The sequence below is a fragment of the Physeter macrocephalus genome, chromosome 11 (genome assembly GCF_002837175.3).
Source record: "Physeter macrocephalus isolate SW-GA chromosome 11, ASM283717v5, whole genome shotgun sequence".
Classification (NCBI taxonomy): domain Eukaryota; kingdom Metazoa; phylum Chordata; class Mammalia; order Artiodactyla; family Physeteridae; genus Physeter; species Physeter macrocephalus.
Window position 1 is genome coordinate 9,866,001 of NC_041224.1, and position 18,226 is coordinate 9,884,226.

Genomic DNA, 18,226 nt, shown 5'->3' on the forward strand with positions numbered 1-18,226 from the left:
CAGAGATAACCCCACGCACCTATGGTCAACTAATCTATGACAAAGGAGGCAAGGAGATACAATGGAGAAAAGACAGCCTCTTCAATAAGTGGTGCTGGGAAAACTGGACGGCTACATGTAAAAGAATGAAATTAGAGCACTCCCTAACACCATACATAAAAATAAACTCAAAATGGATTAGAGGCCTAAATGGAAGACCGGACACTATAAAACTCTTAGAGGAAAACATAGGCAGAACATTCTTTGACATAAATCACAGCAAGATTCTTTTTGATCCACCTCCTAGAGTAATGGAAATGAAAACAAAAATAAACAAATGGGATCTAATGAAACTTAAAAGCTTTTGCAAAGCAAAGGAAACTACAAACAAGACAAAAAGACAGCCCTCAGAATGGGAGAAAATATTTGCAAACGCATCAATGGACAAAGGATTAATCTCCAAAATATTTAAACAGCTCATGCAGCTCAATGTCAAAAAAGCAAACAACCCAATCAAAAAATGGGAAGAGACACATGCACCCCAATGTTCATTGCAGCACTATTTACAATAGCCAGGTATTGTAAATAGTGGAATGGAAGCAATGGAATGGAAGCAACCTAAATGCCCATCGACAGACGAATGGGTAAAGAAGATGTGGTGCATATATACAATGGAATATTACTCAGCCATAAAAAGGAACGAAACTGAGTCTTTTGTAGAGATGTGGATGGATCTACAGACTGTCATACAGAGTGAAGTAAGTCAGAAAGAGAAAAACAAATATATTAACGCATATATGTGGAACCTAGAAAAATGGTACAGATGAACCAGTTTGCAGGGCAGGAATAGAGACACAGATGTACAGAACAAATGTTTGGATTTATTGTTAAACAAACTAGCTGCACAAAAGCTGCTGTCTCACCTTTGCTTTTGGAGATTTAAGGAGAAAGACCTGGGTTAAGATAACCTATTATTTGGAGAATAGGTTCCTTTGACTGATCTACCAATTTTCTCCATTTTGGGTTATATTTCACATTCTTTGGGTTTACTCTGCTTTGTTTCCCCAGCATCTCGATTTGGATGCTTAACTCATTGGTTTTCCTTTTTTCTTTTTTTAAAACTTTTTAATATGTGCATTTAAGGCTGTACATTTTCCTGCTTTCACTACAGCCTACAATTTGATATGTTGTCTTTCATTATTGGTTTTGTCTAAATATTTTGAAAATTTATTTAAGATGATTCTTTGACCTATGAATTATTTGAAAGCGTTTTTAAGTGTGAGGATAGTTTTATTAGTCTTTCTGTTATTGGTTTCTGATTTTCCTGATTTGTGATCAAAGAGAGAATAAGATCTCTGTAATACCCATTCTTCGGGATTTGTCAGGACACGTTTGGTGGAGTAGAATGTGGCCAGTTTTCAGAGGTATTCTGGATTAGATTGAGAAGACTGTGTTTTTTCAAATTGTGTTGTTCAATCCATTTTTTTTTTCTAATATTTTGCCTCCTTTAGAAAAAGGTGTGTTGAATGTATCAAATTTATTTTGCATAGTTTGAGGTTATGTTGCTGTTTGTTCTTTATAAATTCAGGATTTTTATTTTTACCTAGAGAGTTATGCCTTTTATTCTGAAACGATTTTCTTTATTTCTAATAGTACTTTCTATCTCTGTGTCTGTTTCGTCTGATATTTTTAAGCTTTCTTTTGGTTGGTATTTCTTTTGTATATCATTTTACATACTGTTATTTTCATCTTTTCTGTGCCATTTTGTTTATTTTTACCTAATCTGTGAGTTTCTTTTAACTGGTAAGTTTTGTTTATTATATTTATTTTAATAACTGATATGTTTGAGTTTATTTATACCATCTTATTTTGTGCTTTATTTTTGACTTCTAGTTACTTTTTCTTCCACTCCTTTTCTGTCCCCTGTTGAATGGGATGATTTTTCTCTATTCTCTTTTCTCCTCCACTAGTTAAGAGTTATCATATTTTTACTTTATAAGGGATGTCTTTTTTTCCCAGCTTTATTGAGGTATAATTGACAAATAGAGTTGTAATATATTTAAAGTGTACAACGTGATGATTTTTAATATATTTTACGTTGTGAAAGGATTCCCACAATTGAATTAATTAACACCTCATGTACTACAGTGGATGTCTTAACATTTAAAAAATGCATATTTGACTTAACAATGTATAAAAGTAGTTACTAATTCTACTGACCTTCTAAATGGTTTAATTGTGATAGCTCCTGTTCTTGTTATTACTGTCTGTTGTTTTCGTTCAATCTCATTTTGTAGTTCCTTTCACAGATTAGTCATCATTATTTTGTTTTATATAGTCACTGCTGGTTTGCCATTTTGCTTCTGCACCATTATTCTTCATCTCACTCCTTCCTTCTGGGGTCAATTTCTTCTTTTCTGGAATATACCATTTACAGTGTTTTGTTTTGTTTTTTTCCCAACAAAGATCTGTGGGTGGTAAATTTTTTCAGTCTTTTAAAACACTTTTTAGTTTATCCTCATCTTTGCATGACAGTTTAGGCAGATATAGAATTTAAGAATGACGGTATTTCCCCTGGCACTTTGAAGATTCAGTTAACTTAGGTATTTATTTTTGCTTATAGGAATATGCTGTAATCTAATTACCATTTCTTTGTAAGTTACACGTCTTTTCTCTTTGATTGCTTCTAAGACTTTTTCTTTGGGGTTCTGAAGTTTTATTACAGTGTATCTAGATTTGGATGTATTTTTAGTCATCCTGGATGGGGGCTGCTTGCCAGGGGAACCAACCATGTGATTGGAGGTCTGGAACTTTCAGTCTACCTCCGACCTCTAAAGGGGAGAGGTGATAGAGGTTGAATCAATCACCAATGGCCAATCATTTGATCAATATTGCCTATGTAATAAAGCCTCCATAAAAACCCAACAGGATGGGGTTTGAAGAGATTCTGAGTTGGTGAATGTGTAGAGGTTTGGGGCAGAGGGGTGCACTCAAGATTGCATGGAAGCTCTGTGCCCCTTCCCACATACCTTACCTTATGCATCTCTTCCATCTGGCTGTTCCTGAGTTACATCCTTTTATAATAAACTGGCAATTTGTAAGTAAAATATTTCTCTGAGTTCTGTGATCTGCTCTGGCAAATTAATCAAACCTCAGGAGGGGGTTGTTGGAGCCTCTGATCTATAGCCAGTTGGTTAGAAGCACAAGGGAAAACATGGACTTGCTATTGGTGTCTGAGGTGGGCAGTTTTGTAGGCAGTCTTAACCTGTGGGATCTGATGCTGTCAGGATCTGATGCTGTGTCCTGGTAGACAGTGTCAGAATTGAGTTAACTGCGTGGCGGTGTGGAAAAGAGAACCACACACACACACATTGGAGTTGGTGTCAGAATTGGATAGAGTCTAATTCCTCTCCCATTGAACATATGCTAGGCTTAGGAACTTGTATGACCAATAGAATCCAGCAGAAGTAATGTTCTGACACTTCTGAGACTAGATCCTAAGAAACTTGCAGCTTCTGCCCAGGCCTCTTAGAACATCTTTGATGGGAACTGTTGTCCACTAAGTTAGAAATCTGGCTGCCCTGAGATCACTGTGCTTGAGAGACTAAGTATGTGGGTACTCCAGCTGACAGCTTCAGCTGAACTCATCCTTTGAATTATCCCCATCAAAGGGCAAGACATGTGAGTGAAGCCACATTGAACCCTTCAGACCACATTTGACACCATGTGAAATATTAGTATCACCCAGATGAGAACTGTCTGAATTCCTGAGCCACAAAATCTTTAGGTATAATAAAATATTATTATTTTAAACCACTAGGTGTTGGCATGGTTTGCAGTGCAGAAGTAGGTAACAGCAATATGGGTCTTCTTAAGCTTTTCTAAGGTCTTCTAATTTCTGTTTCAAGGTTTCCAACTCTTCATCTTTCAGTGGATAATTTTATCAGAATGGTATTCCAGATCATCGATTCTCTCTTTAGCCATGTATAATCTTGTCATTTGACCCATCCGCTGATTATTTTGATATCAGTGACTATACCATTGACCCTTGAACAACTCTGGGGTTAATCTAAGTGTAACTTATGGTTGGCCCTCTGTATTGGAGGTCTCTCCAGATCCTTGGATTCAACCAACCATGGATTGTGTAGGACTGTAGTATTTACAATTGACAAATATCCGTGTTTAAGTGGATCTGTGCAGTTCAAACCTCTGTTGTTCAAAGGTCAACTGAATTTTTTCCCTCATAGTTCTACTGGTTCTTTAGATAAAAGTTTACTTCATTTATCATCACTCTTTTCTCAGTGTCTTGATTCACCCTTTCATGTCCTTCATGATGTTAAATTGCTTATTTTATGTTCTCTTTCTGATTATTGTTTAATAATCCTTCCATTAGTTGTATCTACTGAGACATATTCATGGTGAATTCCTCAAGTGTTTTGCAATTTTTAATTTTATGCTCATTCTTAGTGAGATTCCTTTTCTTTGAGGTTTTTATGGAACTAGAATAGTTAGCACTTTCCTGCCATGTTAGCATCATTAGCCAGGGACCAAGCTTTATCTTAGTTTTAGGACCACTTAGTATGGGTAACATTTGGGTAAACCCAAATGAAGCAATGGTTTTAGATTGAAATTCTTTCACCCAGATCTCAGGCAGAGACAAACAATTGCATTGTGCAGGTGTGCGGGTCTTTGTTTTTCTAGTTCACATATTTAGTTTTTAACAACAAAAAAAGCTTTATGCAGGAATTCTAATTCCAACTCTGTCTCTCTGGGAACCCAGTCTGCCTCTTTCATTCCCTGCTTAGAAATCAAAAGCAAACTTCTCGGTTACCAGGATGATAATGTATTACAGGTGAGCTGCTTTCAGTCAGAGCACACACTTCCTGCTCTTTTTTTTCAGTATGTTCCTCATTTCTGGTAACTGGGGCTTTCCCTTTCTTTATTGAGATCTTAGCTATGCATTCCTTTTTTATCATTAGATTTTATAAAACATTTCTAAGTGTTTGTAACAGATTCAAGTATTGCTTGAATAGGTATTCTTTCTATCTTTAGCTAAAAGGTCTGAGTTTCTTTTTCCCTCCTTCTTTGGAAAATATTTACATATATATTCTCTTTTTAATCTTTTTTTGTGTGTGTGTGAAACAATGATTATTTCACCCTGAAAGGCAATGAAAATAATGCACTTTTTCTACATCCTTTACTCTTCTTATTTTATATATATATATATATATATTTTGTGTGTGTGTGTGTGTGTGTGGTATGCGGGCCTCTCACTGTTGTGGCCTCTCCTGTTGCGGAGCACAGGCTCTGGACGCACAGGCTCAGCGGCCACGGCTCACTCAGGCAGGCCTCTCACTGTTGTGGCCTCTCCCGTTGCGGAGCACCGGCTCCGGACGCGCAGGCTCGGCGGCCACGGCTCACTGGCCCACCGGCTCCGCGGCATGTGGGATCTTCCCGGACCGGGGCACAAACCCATGTCCCCTGCATCGGCAGGCAGATTCTCAACCACTGTGCCACCAGGGAAGCCCCTCTTATTTTATATTTTCCACAATCTGCCATGAACTGGAATTTTCCTTCCCAGATTTATAATATATTTATTATATTTCTGTAGCAATTTTTAAAGAAAATGTAACAGTTTTATTGTAGAATTCTATTATTTAGGCTCAATTCTATTTTTAAAATGATCTGTTGCTCATCTGAGTTCTTTCTAATTACAACTTCTTCATTGTGAACTTCTTATTTTGATTCATTTTATGATTTGGTTATAGCTCAAGTTGATTTTTTTACAGGATACATATAGAAATATTATATATTCTGAGTTCTTAAATATTTGAAAATTGCATGTGCTTTTATATATAAAACTATCTTAGTTGGGTATGGAATTTTGGGGTCACATCTTTTCTGCTCAAAAACACAGTAAATATTGTTTGTTCTTTTGAGTCTAATGTTGTTGAGGGGAAGTCAGAAACAAGATTAATTTTTACCTGTTTCTTCTGTCGGGATGGTTTTAGAATTTTTTCTTTGTTTTTAAATAATCTCTGCAAGAGGATACATCATAAAGTTAATTGTTCTCTATTAAATTTCTCTGGATCCTCATGAGTTCACACAATGAGTTCAGACAATGAGAACACAAAACATCTGCGTATTTAGATATTTCCTTATTTTGGTAAAGTTTTCTTCTATTATATCCTTAAATGTTTTAATACTTCATTTTTATGCTTTTAAAAAACAACCCCTAATCTCTACGTGATATATAATATCTGTCTTTGATACATATAATTGTTTTCCTAATCAGTATATTTTCCTTGCCCCTTTCCTTTGTGTTTTCTGCAATTTTCATCAGCCTAATCTCTGTGACACTAATTCAGATTTTTGCCACCTAAATTCACTTCCTCAGTCTTCTAAAGGTAGTTTTAAATTCTGCAATGGTTTTTTTTGTTTTGTTTTTTACTGTCGTCAGCTCACTTTCCTTCCTATTGCCTTGCTCTCTTGTCTTTCAATTTTTCTTCTTTGGGCTCTTCTTTCATAGTGTTTATATTATATTTCATTTCCTGGGGAGTACAAAGTGATCCTTGCTTAAATTTTCTGCTGTTTCCTGCAGTAAGTCTTGTTCCAACATATATTCCTCATTTGCTTTTCTATTGGTTACATTTCTTTCCATTCGTCAAATATTTTGCAGAACTTTTGCATAATTTTTTTTCCGCTTACTCATCTTTGAAATAAGTTAAGGCTGTTTCTTTCTGCTACTTGCCAGAAATATTATGAATGGAAAATCTTTGGCAGTTCTTCCTTTTTATTTGCCTACTTGTTGAAATTTAGTTTTGCATTAAGGACTTGCTATTGGATATTTTTGTTTCATTATTGATCTGCTTATAGTTTAGGTTGTATGGAATGAAGAGGTGGGGAAGAGAAGTTGAGGAGAGAAATATGGCAGGCTTGGGTATATTATCTTAGCACACACAACACCCACCCTCCAATTTTGTTGAAACAACTGGAGTTCTACCCAGTCTTGCAAACTCTGGAATTAGGCAGGATAGTCTGGGACAGGCTAATTCGGTATAAAAACCAATGTATCAAGGGCCATTTGTTTATTGAATAGGTGCTCATTTTCCTTTAGTAAATTGACTTTAATCGTTAGCTGGAAAATTCTTTAGCAGCATCTCTCTTCAAGATTAGCAGTATCTCTAGGTCATGATTCCTAAATGGAATGGCTAGAAAGCTGTATTCAGTGAAAAGCAGAAATATTGGTCACCATGTTTCTTTTAACATGGTAGCCCTGGCCATTCCCACTGATGGCTACTCATCTTTGTTGGGTCCTACTTCCAGCCTTTGTTCTTCCAAATTGAGTGTTAGTTGGACCTTCAAAAACTTTTCCATTTCTTTTCCACAAATCTAAGTCATAAACAGGGGAGATGAGTCTTGAACTTGGTATTCTCTTCCAATTAGTTCATCTTTAGTAGGCATTCTGGGGGCTTGTGGAACGGGATTGTGGCCATTTTATAGTTTCAGGATAAATGTGGAGTTTCCAACTCTCTTTTTTGGTCCTTTATGATCTTTTAAGTGGACTTCAGGGAAAGGAGATTTAGACGTTAAGATGTTTTATATATTAACGTCTATTTTATACTGTGAATAATAACTTTATTTTTTGTTTTGTAATTTTAGTTATACTACCAATTGTTTTATATATATATATATATATATATATCCCAAATGGAATTCGTGGATCATCCTAGGTGTTCTTATCTTTAAAGTTAAAGTGACTTTATACATGGAATTTCTTCAATTTTTAAAATATTCAGTTAGTAACGGGAAAAATCTGTAACAAAGCATATTTGAAAATGTAGCTCCCCCTCACAAGGTTGTTGATTTCTTGAAGTTATTTCTACTTTTATTTATATCCTCTGATTTACTGAAAATATGTAGCCTTGGTTATGCTATCCTTATGAATTTCCTCCCCCGCAAGGAGTAGTTTAATATTTATGAATGTGCCATTGTCCTGCAGTCCTCACAAATCTCTAATATTACTAAAACCAATCAAGCAGCCTAAAGACATCAGAAACCATTCTTTCTAGACAGGGAGATGAAAATGTCACCCAAATGAATGAAAAATTCTTTGGTGCATCAGTTTTCTCTGTTTCTCACAGTACTCCTTCCTTTCCCTATATTGAAAGTTTCCACTTGTGTAGTCTAGTAGATATAGTAGACACTTGATATTTGGGATTTTTCATGAATCCTCCAATCCATGCATTTGAAAATATTTAAAACCTTATACCCAAAAATGAGAAACCCCAACTTCCAGGAAGATTTTCAATGACTTGGACATTTTTTATATATCAAAACGTCCCAATATTTTTTTTGTAAGTTATTTGATGAAAGTAAAGGCACTCCTGATGACAAATGAAAAAATAACAAAGGCAAAATGAGAGGCAGATGCTGGGAAAACTGGGAGAGTAAGGTAGGTTCACACACCAGATGGGGTTTCCGCACACCAGCCTGAGTTTCTGAGGGTTCAGGTATTTGGGGCTGCTGGTCAAACCTATGAATGTTAAGTGACCAAATGCACATTTTCCCGGTATTGGTTCTGTGGCTGATAATATTTAAAGAATCCTGTTTTTGTCAGGTTCTTTGATCTCTCAAGGATAAGCAAGATAATTCATATTTTACCAACCCACGTCTTCAATTACAAACCTTGTGGTAAGGATCCCTACCGTCAAATTTTAACACTGGATTCAGAATTCCCATTGCAAATTTACACTTGGATTTCCAATTAAAATGGGCTTTTGCGAGTCCCCTGCTGATAGCCATTGGCTTGATAAAAAGTAACTTCATTTGCAGAAAGGGTGTTTAAGGAGCCCAGTGCAAGGTTGACTCTTCTGCTGTTGCCTTGAGCCCAGTTGTGCTGAAATATTAAACTTTAGTAAATTAGGTGAAATTGCAGCTTCCTGGCTGATACAATAATGCCCTTTACTTTTTTTCTGGAAACCGTCTTCAGCGTGAGTTGTCTGCACAATTCTTCAGCTCTAAGAGAAAGAAAATTCAGACTATCTTCCAAATCCAGACAACTTTTCCATTTTCAAGATAACTGTGCCCTATCCTACTTATCTAATAGTGCTTAAACTTTCAAACACATAGAATTGGATTACTTTATTATTTTAGCACCAGCTGAAGATAGCATGACTTTATCATAGCCATCCTCAGATAAGCAGCTGGGTCCCTAAAAATGTCAGTCTTAAGTAAAAGTAGCAACTTTTCCTTTATCGATTAATACATATTTTAATAGGAATAGTGAGCTATGGAAGGAAATCCTACTTTTAGTCACATTTATTTTCAGGTTTTTTTTCTTTTTCTCTTTAAGAAGAGCATTAATTCTGAGGCGTTTTATTCATTGACCAAACATTTATTGATCAACTGCTATGTGCAAAGTTCTGGTGCGTTTTCACCCAAGTATTTTAAACTGGAGTAAATGCAGAATTAGTAGAAAGGAACTAGGCAGCCTTGCATTTCTCTTCTTGATTATATGCTGTGATTTCTTCTGAGATGAAATCCCTGGCGACAGCTTTATTGAGCTGTCTGGGCTGCTGGCTTCTCAAAGGCTCTCACATTGGTTTTTCAGGTTAAGACCTTATGCCTCTAGGAGAGTTCAGTTGAAATATATTTTTGTTACTAAGGACACTAAAACCTTTGAAAGCACCTTTATCAAGGTCTTCGCAAGGTGGTAGAGTCCAAGGGTTGCTTTTGGAAAAGTATATACAAAAGCAGATGGAATAGTCCAGGGAGCCCCCATATAACCACCGTGGAGTTTAGGGTTTATGGATGTTCCTCCAGGGTTCAGAGTCAGGGGCAAAACCCAGGGAGGTCGCACAGTGGGCCCTGGGGCCACGCGCAGACAGAATAGCTTAGGGCCGAAAGAGGAGAGGCCCACGCCCAGATAAATAACTGGGAAGCCAGACTATATCAGGCTGTCATGGGATCACTCTCCTCTAGTATAATACATGAGATACTAACTAATCAATGAGAGCTAACCAATATGATCCAGCCCAATATGAATTAGAGCAGGGGTCTGACAACTTGTTCTGGAAAGGGCCAGAGAGTCAACATTTCCGGCTCTCTGGGCCGTCTGATCTTTGGGACCACGACTCAATTCTGTCCTTGCAGCGCAAAAGCGGCCCTAGATCAATAAATACAGCCACACGCGGCCATTGATAACACAGAGGAATGGGGCAGGCGGTTGGTCCAAGGAAGCTCTTCCCAGAAACGGGCCGGGGACGAGTTCGGCCTGCGGGCGGTAGCTTGCCCGACCCCTAGGGACGGCCTGGGCCCCGGAAATCCATTCGCCGTCCCTCTGAATCTGCCGTCAAGCAAAGGGGAGGTGCTTGCAAGTCCCTAGCAGCCTCAGCGCGTGGGACGATCCACCAGCGGCTACCCCGTTTTCAAAGTTTTGTTAGCGGGCCCTCCCCGCCTCTTCTTCCGCCTCTCCGAGCCCTGGCTCTCCTCCGCAGGGGCGCAGGGCCGGGTGTGGTCCGCCTGGGTGGGCTGCGTGGGCTTCGGGGAAGAGCGCGCGGCCGCCCAGGGGCAGGTGAGGGCGCAGGGAAGTTGGAGCCCCAGCAGCACGGCGTCCAGCTCCCGAGCCCCAACCTTCAGGTGACCCCGCGCGGCGGCGGCGGCGGCGACCAGAGCCCGCAGCAGCGCCGAGCGCCTCCGGGAGGAGAGCAGGCGAGCTGGGCGCCTCGCCACCGCCAGCCGGGCTGCCACGGCGAGCCGGGGCGGGGCGGGAGCCGGGGGAGAGAGCCGGGCCGCCGCGGCTCCCTGTGCTCGCCGAGAGCGGCCGGGCCGGGCCGGGGGCGCGCGCCGCCGCCGCCCCTCCCCGCCGCCGCCTTGAGCGCTCGAGGTGTGCGTGGCGGCGGCGGCGGCGGCGGCGGCGGCTGCGCCCGTGGCTCAGGATGCGGCCGGGAGGCGCGCTGCTCGCCCTGCTCGCCAGCCTCCTGCTCCTGCTGCGGCTGCTCTGGTGCTCGACCGACGCGCCCGCCCGCCCCAGGTAACCCGCCGCCGCGCGCCCCGGGGGGTCCGGCCGCCCCCTCCCCCCGTTCCTCTCGGGCGCGCGGACTTGCGGCCGCTGCGAGGACGAGCCGACGGGCAGCGGCGGCCTGAGGGTGGGGTGGGACGGGGGCGTCCGGGAGGCGGGCTGGGTGCGTGGCGGGTATCGGAGGGGCGCCGGGGGACCGGTCAGGGCGGCGAGGGAGCTGCGGCGCCGGCCCTGCCGTCGGGTTTCCCCCTCGGTCACCCGGGCTCTCCCCGCCCCGAGCCTCTTCGCAAACTCCGGGGTTTGGGAGCTGCGCCGGGAGCCAGGGCGCGCGAGGATGTCCCGGCCGCTGGGCTGCGAGCGCGAGGCCGAGCCTGCCAGCCAACTGCTCTCCAACTTAGTTTGCTTCCCGGCTGCGCAGGTTCTTGGTGGAGGAAAGCAGGGAGGCCATCCACGGCACCCGCGCCGCGCCGAGGACGCCCGGGAGCCCGCCGACCCGGCCCCCGCGCACCACGAACAGGTACCCGCGGCGCCGGGCGGCCGGAGGGAGGGGGCTCCGCGGCCGCGGCTCGGGGATGGGGCGCGGCTGCACCGCGGGGCTCGCTTCTGGTTGTCTGGTTGGGACCACACGATTGAGTGGATTTGAGAGAGAGAGAGGATGTGTGCCTACGCGCGCGTGTAACCCTCACACTCCCTTAACGTCCCCTGTAAAGCCTGTCCCTCGATGTGGGTATTCTTCGAACCAAGGGAGATACGAAAGCAGCTTCACTTTGAAAAAAATGGGTGCTGAGTTCCCCTCGCGATAATGGTGTGCTGAAAACCTCGAGAAGCAGCTCAGCCTGTCTCTCGAGAGGGTTGGTTGGTTTGCTTTGTGTCTTTATGCTTTCAAGTGCACCGGTGTAAGATTCACGTTTGGGAGCGTGGAATTCTGTGCTCAGTGTTGAGAATGTTTTTGTCCTTAGTGAATGGAGACAAATTTTTTCTTTGTCGCTCCTAGGAGTATTTATCCATGTGCAATAATTATTTGGATTTTATCTTTTCTTTTTAACCTGTCGTAAAACTAATCCATTCTTAGTGCAGAAAGTTAGATGATATGAGAAACGGATTTTAAAATATTCACTCGGAGTCCCACCACCGAGAGATCCTATTAAGGTTTTGGTTTATATTCTTCCAGGAGTTTTTGCCATGTACATGTATTTGTGAAATATACTTAAGATTGTACATTGTATTTTGTTCTGCCTTTTTTTCCCCTAAAACATCAGACATATATGTTATTACAATTTTTTTTGCAAAACATTGCTTTTAATTGTTGCATAGTTCATCGTATGAATGTGCCATAATCTATATAACTTTTTATTTTTGGACACTTAGATTGTTTCCTGTTTTGTTTTGTTTGCTATTAATAATTCTATGAAGTACATCCTTGTATGTAAATCTTTATCTGCATTTTCAGTTCTCCGAGGTGGATGGATAGAAGTTGAATGATTAGATCAGAGTATGTACATTTTAGGTACTGAATACATTTGGCCAGTTGCTTCCTGGATGGGTTGAATCAGTTTACATTTTCACCAGCAGGATCTACTGCTTTGAGCCTCAGCCTTGCTACTATTTTTGCTTCTTTTAATAAATTTATTTATTTTATTTATTTCTTTTTCGCTGCATTGGGTCTTCGTTGCTGCCCTCGGGCTTTCTCGAGTTGTGGTGAGCGGGGGCTCCTCTTCGTTGCAGTGCGCAGGCTTCTCATTGTGGTGGCTTCTCCCGTTGCAGAGCACGGGCTCTAGGTGCGCGGGCTTCAGTAGTTGTGGCTCGCGGGCTCTAGAGCGCAGGCTCAGTAGTTGTGGCGCACGGGCTTAGTTGCTCTGCGGCATGTGGGATATTCCCGGACCAGGGCTCGAACCCGTGTCCCCTGCACTGGCAGGCGGATTCTTAACCACTGCCTCACCAGGGAAGTCCCTGTTTTTCCCATTTTGTATACTGTCTCTTTTCCTCTATGTCTTGTGAATCCCTTTCCCTCTATGTATCTTTGCGTGTATTCTTGGATCTTGGACCATCTTGATTTTCTGACTGCATGACTTAAGGCTCTGGTGTAGTTCCTGCATGACTATCAGAAGGGTTTGGGGGGATCCCAGAAGGAATCTTGAAGTGTAGCACGACATTGCCTTCTGCAGCCTCCTACTGGAATCTCACAGCGTATCAGAGGCACTGAGAGATCCTGGCGTAACAAAGCTTTAGAGAAAAATATTAGCCTGTACTTTTACTTTATGCAGGGTTGTGTATTATAGGTAGTGGTTTTCCAGTGAATTGGGGAGCATTGCATCTTTTTCCACGTCCTGGTACTGTTATACATTCTGGTGTTGTCCCTTGGGAAGACTTAGAAAGAATGTACTAATTAAATTATCTGGTCATAGGCCTTTTTGGAGGTAATTCTTGGATGAATTTTTCAGCTTCTTTTGGCGTACTTCTTTCTACTTGGCATACTTCTTGAACTAATACAGGTAATTCATATTTTTTTCGGAATGTGATCCATTTTATTAAGGTTTTTAATTTTGGACCATTCTGTTGTATTTTTCAAAACTTGTCTTTTGATCTACTTTATATCCCCTTTATCATTTATGATTGATTATTTATGTGGCAGGGGTACAAATTTTAATCCATACTACTCGGTTGTGTAGAGAAATTATAATTTTGATTTTTCTGTAGCTGGTCTGATCTTCTTGCAAGAGCCCCAACTGTAGGTAGAAGGTATAAGTGATAGTATAATAATAGTACTAAAAGCAGTAAGGATAGCCAGCATTTACTGAATGCTTATTGTGTACACTGATCTAAGTCCTTTACATTTATTAACTCGCTTAATCTTCAAAAAATACTAAGAGAAACTCTTAAGATCCTCACTTTATAGGCATAGGTAGGTGGAGTCAACTGCCCGAAGTCACAGAGTTGACAGACTGTGGACGCAGGAGTCAGAGCCAGGCCATGTGGATCCAGAATCCCACACTCTTAATCTCCCCGCTGTGTAGTTGTTCACAGGTGCTGGGCAAGATGGGGAGTGTGTGGTGTGTGTGTGTGTGTGTGTGTGTGGTGTGTGTGTGGTGGTGTGTGTGTGTGTGGTGTGTGTGTGTGTTGTGTGGTGTGTGTGTGTGGTGTGTGTGTGGTGTGTGTGTGTGTGTGTCCAGGTTAAAGCTTAGTCAGATGTGCCAACTTAAGCAGCTCTTTCTGGTGTGTTTATTCTCTCTGGGAGCAAATGCTCACCCTTTCACATTGTTTCCACCATCTTTTCTGACTTTCAGATGATACCCAGATCTAAGGGGGAGAGGGGCTGAGGTGTGGTGGTAGAGTTAAGAGCTGGGGTTCATGATCATGGTACCCTTTGACCCTCTACTCTCCAAGGGGATGTCCGTTTCCCATCTGCTGGATGGGAGCCCTGATGATAGCCAGCGGTGAAAGCTGCAGTTTATGGTTCACTCTCCTCCCTCAGGCCTTCCACCTGCTGCTTACTCTCCACTGTCCTGGTCTCACCTGAGCTTCCATTAATGCTACATTTCAGGGGTCCGGTGAAGATTCTCTTTCAGTTCCATCCTGAGTTGTCCTCTGCAACATTTGCTGCAATGCTACCTCACCCAGCTCTAGCTGGCTAGCTCCAGCCAGTCTCCCCACTATTTTGGGGCCCTATCTAAACGTACACGGACCAAGGCTGGTTCAGGAAACTTAAGTATCAGGACCTCCCTCTATTTGCCCCACAAAGTGGATGTGACCCTGTGTTAAGTTAGTTTCGCGGTGGAAGATTGCCCAAGAAGTGATCTTTTTCCAGAGCCCTAACTGGGGGAGGAGACAAAGCCCCATCTACCCTGGATGTTACCCTCACCTTTCTCCAAGCCAAAGCTCTCTCCTTCCTCTCTTTCTCCTCTTTCCATCTTTGCTCTAGGCTGGAAACGTGCAGCCTTCCCCTGCATCATAGTTTCTTTTTTTTTTTTTTCTTTTTGTCCTGACTCAAACCTGAGCCTTAAGGATACATTGTGGGGACTGGGAGTAAAAAAAAAAAAATTGGGAAAGCTCCAGGAGCTGAGTCTTGCAGCTGAGGTAGTTAATGTGCTAAAGAGGCATAGTGGGAGGAATTTAGAGAATCTTTTCTTGGGGCTGTAGCAAATCCTATTTCGCTTGTCCAAAGCTGAATATCACCTTATTCTTTCTCTTTGCATTCTTTTAGGAAAAAGTCTTTATCTCTTTATACTCCCCCAAAGAATGCTTTAAAATAACTAGGGAAAAGTCATGTCAAAGTCAGAAAGACAAAAGGAGAAAAATATACTAACAATTCTCAAAATATGACCCTATCACAATGGATTGTTTCTCTTTCTAGTAAACTCTGTCAGTATGCGTCATTGGTTTGTTTGTTTTTCAGACAAACAGCTCTTGGATTTATTTCTCACTTCTGATGTATTTCCGTGTTCTGTTTCCTTTATGTGTTTTTTTTTTCCTTTGTGTTATTTTTATCTTTTAAAATATCATTCCTTTTTTTCCAACTTAATGTTTTGAAGTGAATGCTTCATTTATCGATTTTTCCCTTTTTCTTTGTAACAACAATATTTACTACTGTGCATTTTCCTTTGAATGCAGCTTTGCACCTGTTCTGTAAATTTGGATGCATAGTGTTTTGGTTTTTAAAAATATATTCTAAATTATTTATAATTACATTAGAACATTTTAATTTTACCTCCATAGTTCTTTAGGAAAGTACTCTCCCCGACCCCCAGAGTAGCAGTTTTAACTTCCTTCAAGAACTTTTCCTTTGCATTCACAGCTTGTCTGTTTGGTGCAAGAGGCCTAGCTTTCAGCCTGTCTTTTAGGAGAGTACTTTTAAATTTCCAAGTGGTTGGACTTTTTTTTCTTAAATATTAATTTAATATGTGTTCTTAAATAATGTTAATTTCATTTTTGATTATATAAGACACCAAATAAAATCCTGCCGTAATGTTATAAGTGAGCTCCCAAATATTCAGTCATTAGACATGAGAGATTGGATTATTGTGACATTAATGACATGGCGAGAGCAAGTGTGTGTAACTATCTGGCTTGGAATTCCAGGGTCCCTCCATGGGAGTTATCTAGGTCTCAGTTATGGTTTGCCATCTTTTAGTGGCAGTGTCCATTTTGGCTTTAATATCCACAGTGATGATTCAGGATCCTGTGGCTGGCTGGGACTTTCTGGATAGAAGCCACTGTTCTTTGAATGTCCTGCTGAGTTGGTGCCTCTTTCACTGGCCCATCTGGGAGGATTGGACTACAAGTCCACCAGAGATGGAAGTGGGGACCCCACTTCCACTTCTCTGCTTTCCTAGAGAGGTTCGCTTGCTATTTCCGTTAGTGACCTTGCTTTCCATTCCCTGTGACCCTTTCTCCCTGCAGTAGAACTTGATTTGTCTCTCTTGAGAACTGGGGTTCAGTAAAGGGCAGACATCAAAAGTCAGTCATGTTATATCCCAACTCATATTATTTATTGTAGGGAGCATTACTGCAGAGAGTTTATTGTATGTTTTTAGATGAACACACTGAAAAGGAAAACCACCTGTCATTTCAGTGTCGAAAAAAATGCTAGTATTCATATTTTCAGTAATTTTATATGCACATATCTAGTAATTTTGCTATGCATATTTTGGTATGGATTAGTAACGTTTTTTTAAACAACATCTGAGCTTTTCTTCATTTCATTAGTATTCTTCCGCAACATAATTTTTAGAGCATGGTATTTGAATGTATGCACGTACTGTAATTTATTCTTCCCTTTGGTCACTTCAGTTGTTTATTATTTTTGATTTTGATGTGTACTCTAATGTGAACAAATTTATAGCCTTACACTGTGTACTCTAATATGAACAAATTTATAGCCTTACACACAATCTTGATTATTCAGATAAATTCCTAGAAGTGGAGCGGCTTGATCAAAGAATATGTGAAAATGTGAAAATGTTGCTATGAGTTGTCCAACAACAATAGTGGTTCCAATTTATTCTTTTGTAAGCAGTATATGAGAGTGACCATTGTCTCAAATTCTTGCCACTTCTGTGCATTAGAGTTTCTTTTCACTTTTTAAAATTTCGTGCTCAAGAATAGTATTTCACTGTTGTCTTAGTATGTATTTATTTGTTTACCATTGTGTTTAATTTTTAAGATGTTTGTTGACCATTTACATCTTTTTACTTTTTTATTATTAAAAAAATTTTTTAATTGAAGTATAGTTGATTTATAAAGTTCTGCCAATCTCTGCTGTTCAGCAAAGTGACTCAGTTTTGCACATTTTTTTTAATATCTTTTCCATTATGGTTTATCCCACTGGATTGGATATATTGATAGTTCCCTGTGCTATACAGTAGGACCCTGTTGTTTATCCATTCTAAATGTAATAGTTTGCATCTACCAACCCCAAACTCCCAGCTCATCCCTCCCCCACCCCCACCCGTGGCAACCACAATTCTGTTCTTTATGTCTATGATTCTGTTTCTGTTTCGTAGATAGGTCCATTTGTGCCATATTTTAGATTCCACATGTAAGTGATATCATATGGTATTTATCTTTCTCTTTCTGATTTACTTCATTTAGTATGAGAATCTCTAGCTGCCTCCATGTTGTTCTTTTTTTTATGGCTGAGTAGTATTCCATTGTATATATGTACTGCATCTTTATCCATTCATCTGTCGATGGGCATTTAGGTTGCTTCCATGTCTTAGCTATTATGAATAGTGCTACCATGAACATAGGGGTGCATGTATCTTTTTGAATTATAATTTTGTCTGGGTATATGCCCAGGAGTGGGATTGCTGGATCATATGGTAACTCTATTTTTAGTTTTCTGAAGAACATACTGTTCTCCTTAGTGGCTGCACCAACTTACTTACATTCCCACCAACAGTGTAGGAGGGTTCCCTTTTCCCCACACCCTCTTCATCTTCTTCTTTTTTAAAATTGGCTCTTCATAGCCTTGTCTATTTTACTATAAAGATATTCTAGTTACTTGTTGATTTACAAGAGGTTTATAAGCATCAAAAGTATCAAACTTTTATTTATCATGCATTTAAATTGGCTTTCTAATATAGTTAACATTTAATTATGTCTGTGGTTATTTAATCCATAGAAGTTTTCAACTTTTCTGTATTCATGTCACTTATATCTACTTTTTATTGTCAATTCTGCTTTTGAATTAATTTATTGATAATTTATTGATATATTTAGTACCCT

At 40.7% G+C, this 18,226-nt stretch overlaps 1 protein-coding gene across 1 annotated transcript in view; it reads left to right on the forward strand.

The window, feature by feature from the left end:
- The first annotated feature begins 10,919 nt into the window (after positions 1–10,919).
- Positions 10,920–18,226, forward strand: part of ST8SIA6 (ST8 alpha-N-acetyl-neuraminide alpha-2,8-sialyltransferase 6) — a 131,390-nt gene continuing 124,083 nt past the window's right edge. The window contains exons 1-2 of the mRNA XM_024116404.1: positions 10,920–11,014; positions 11,421–11,519. Of these exons, the coding sequence (XP_023972172.1) occupies positions 10,920–11,014; positions 11,421–11,519 (194 nt within the window). The remainder of the gene's footprint in view (positions 11,015–11,420; positions 11,520–18,226) is intronic.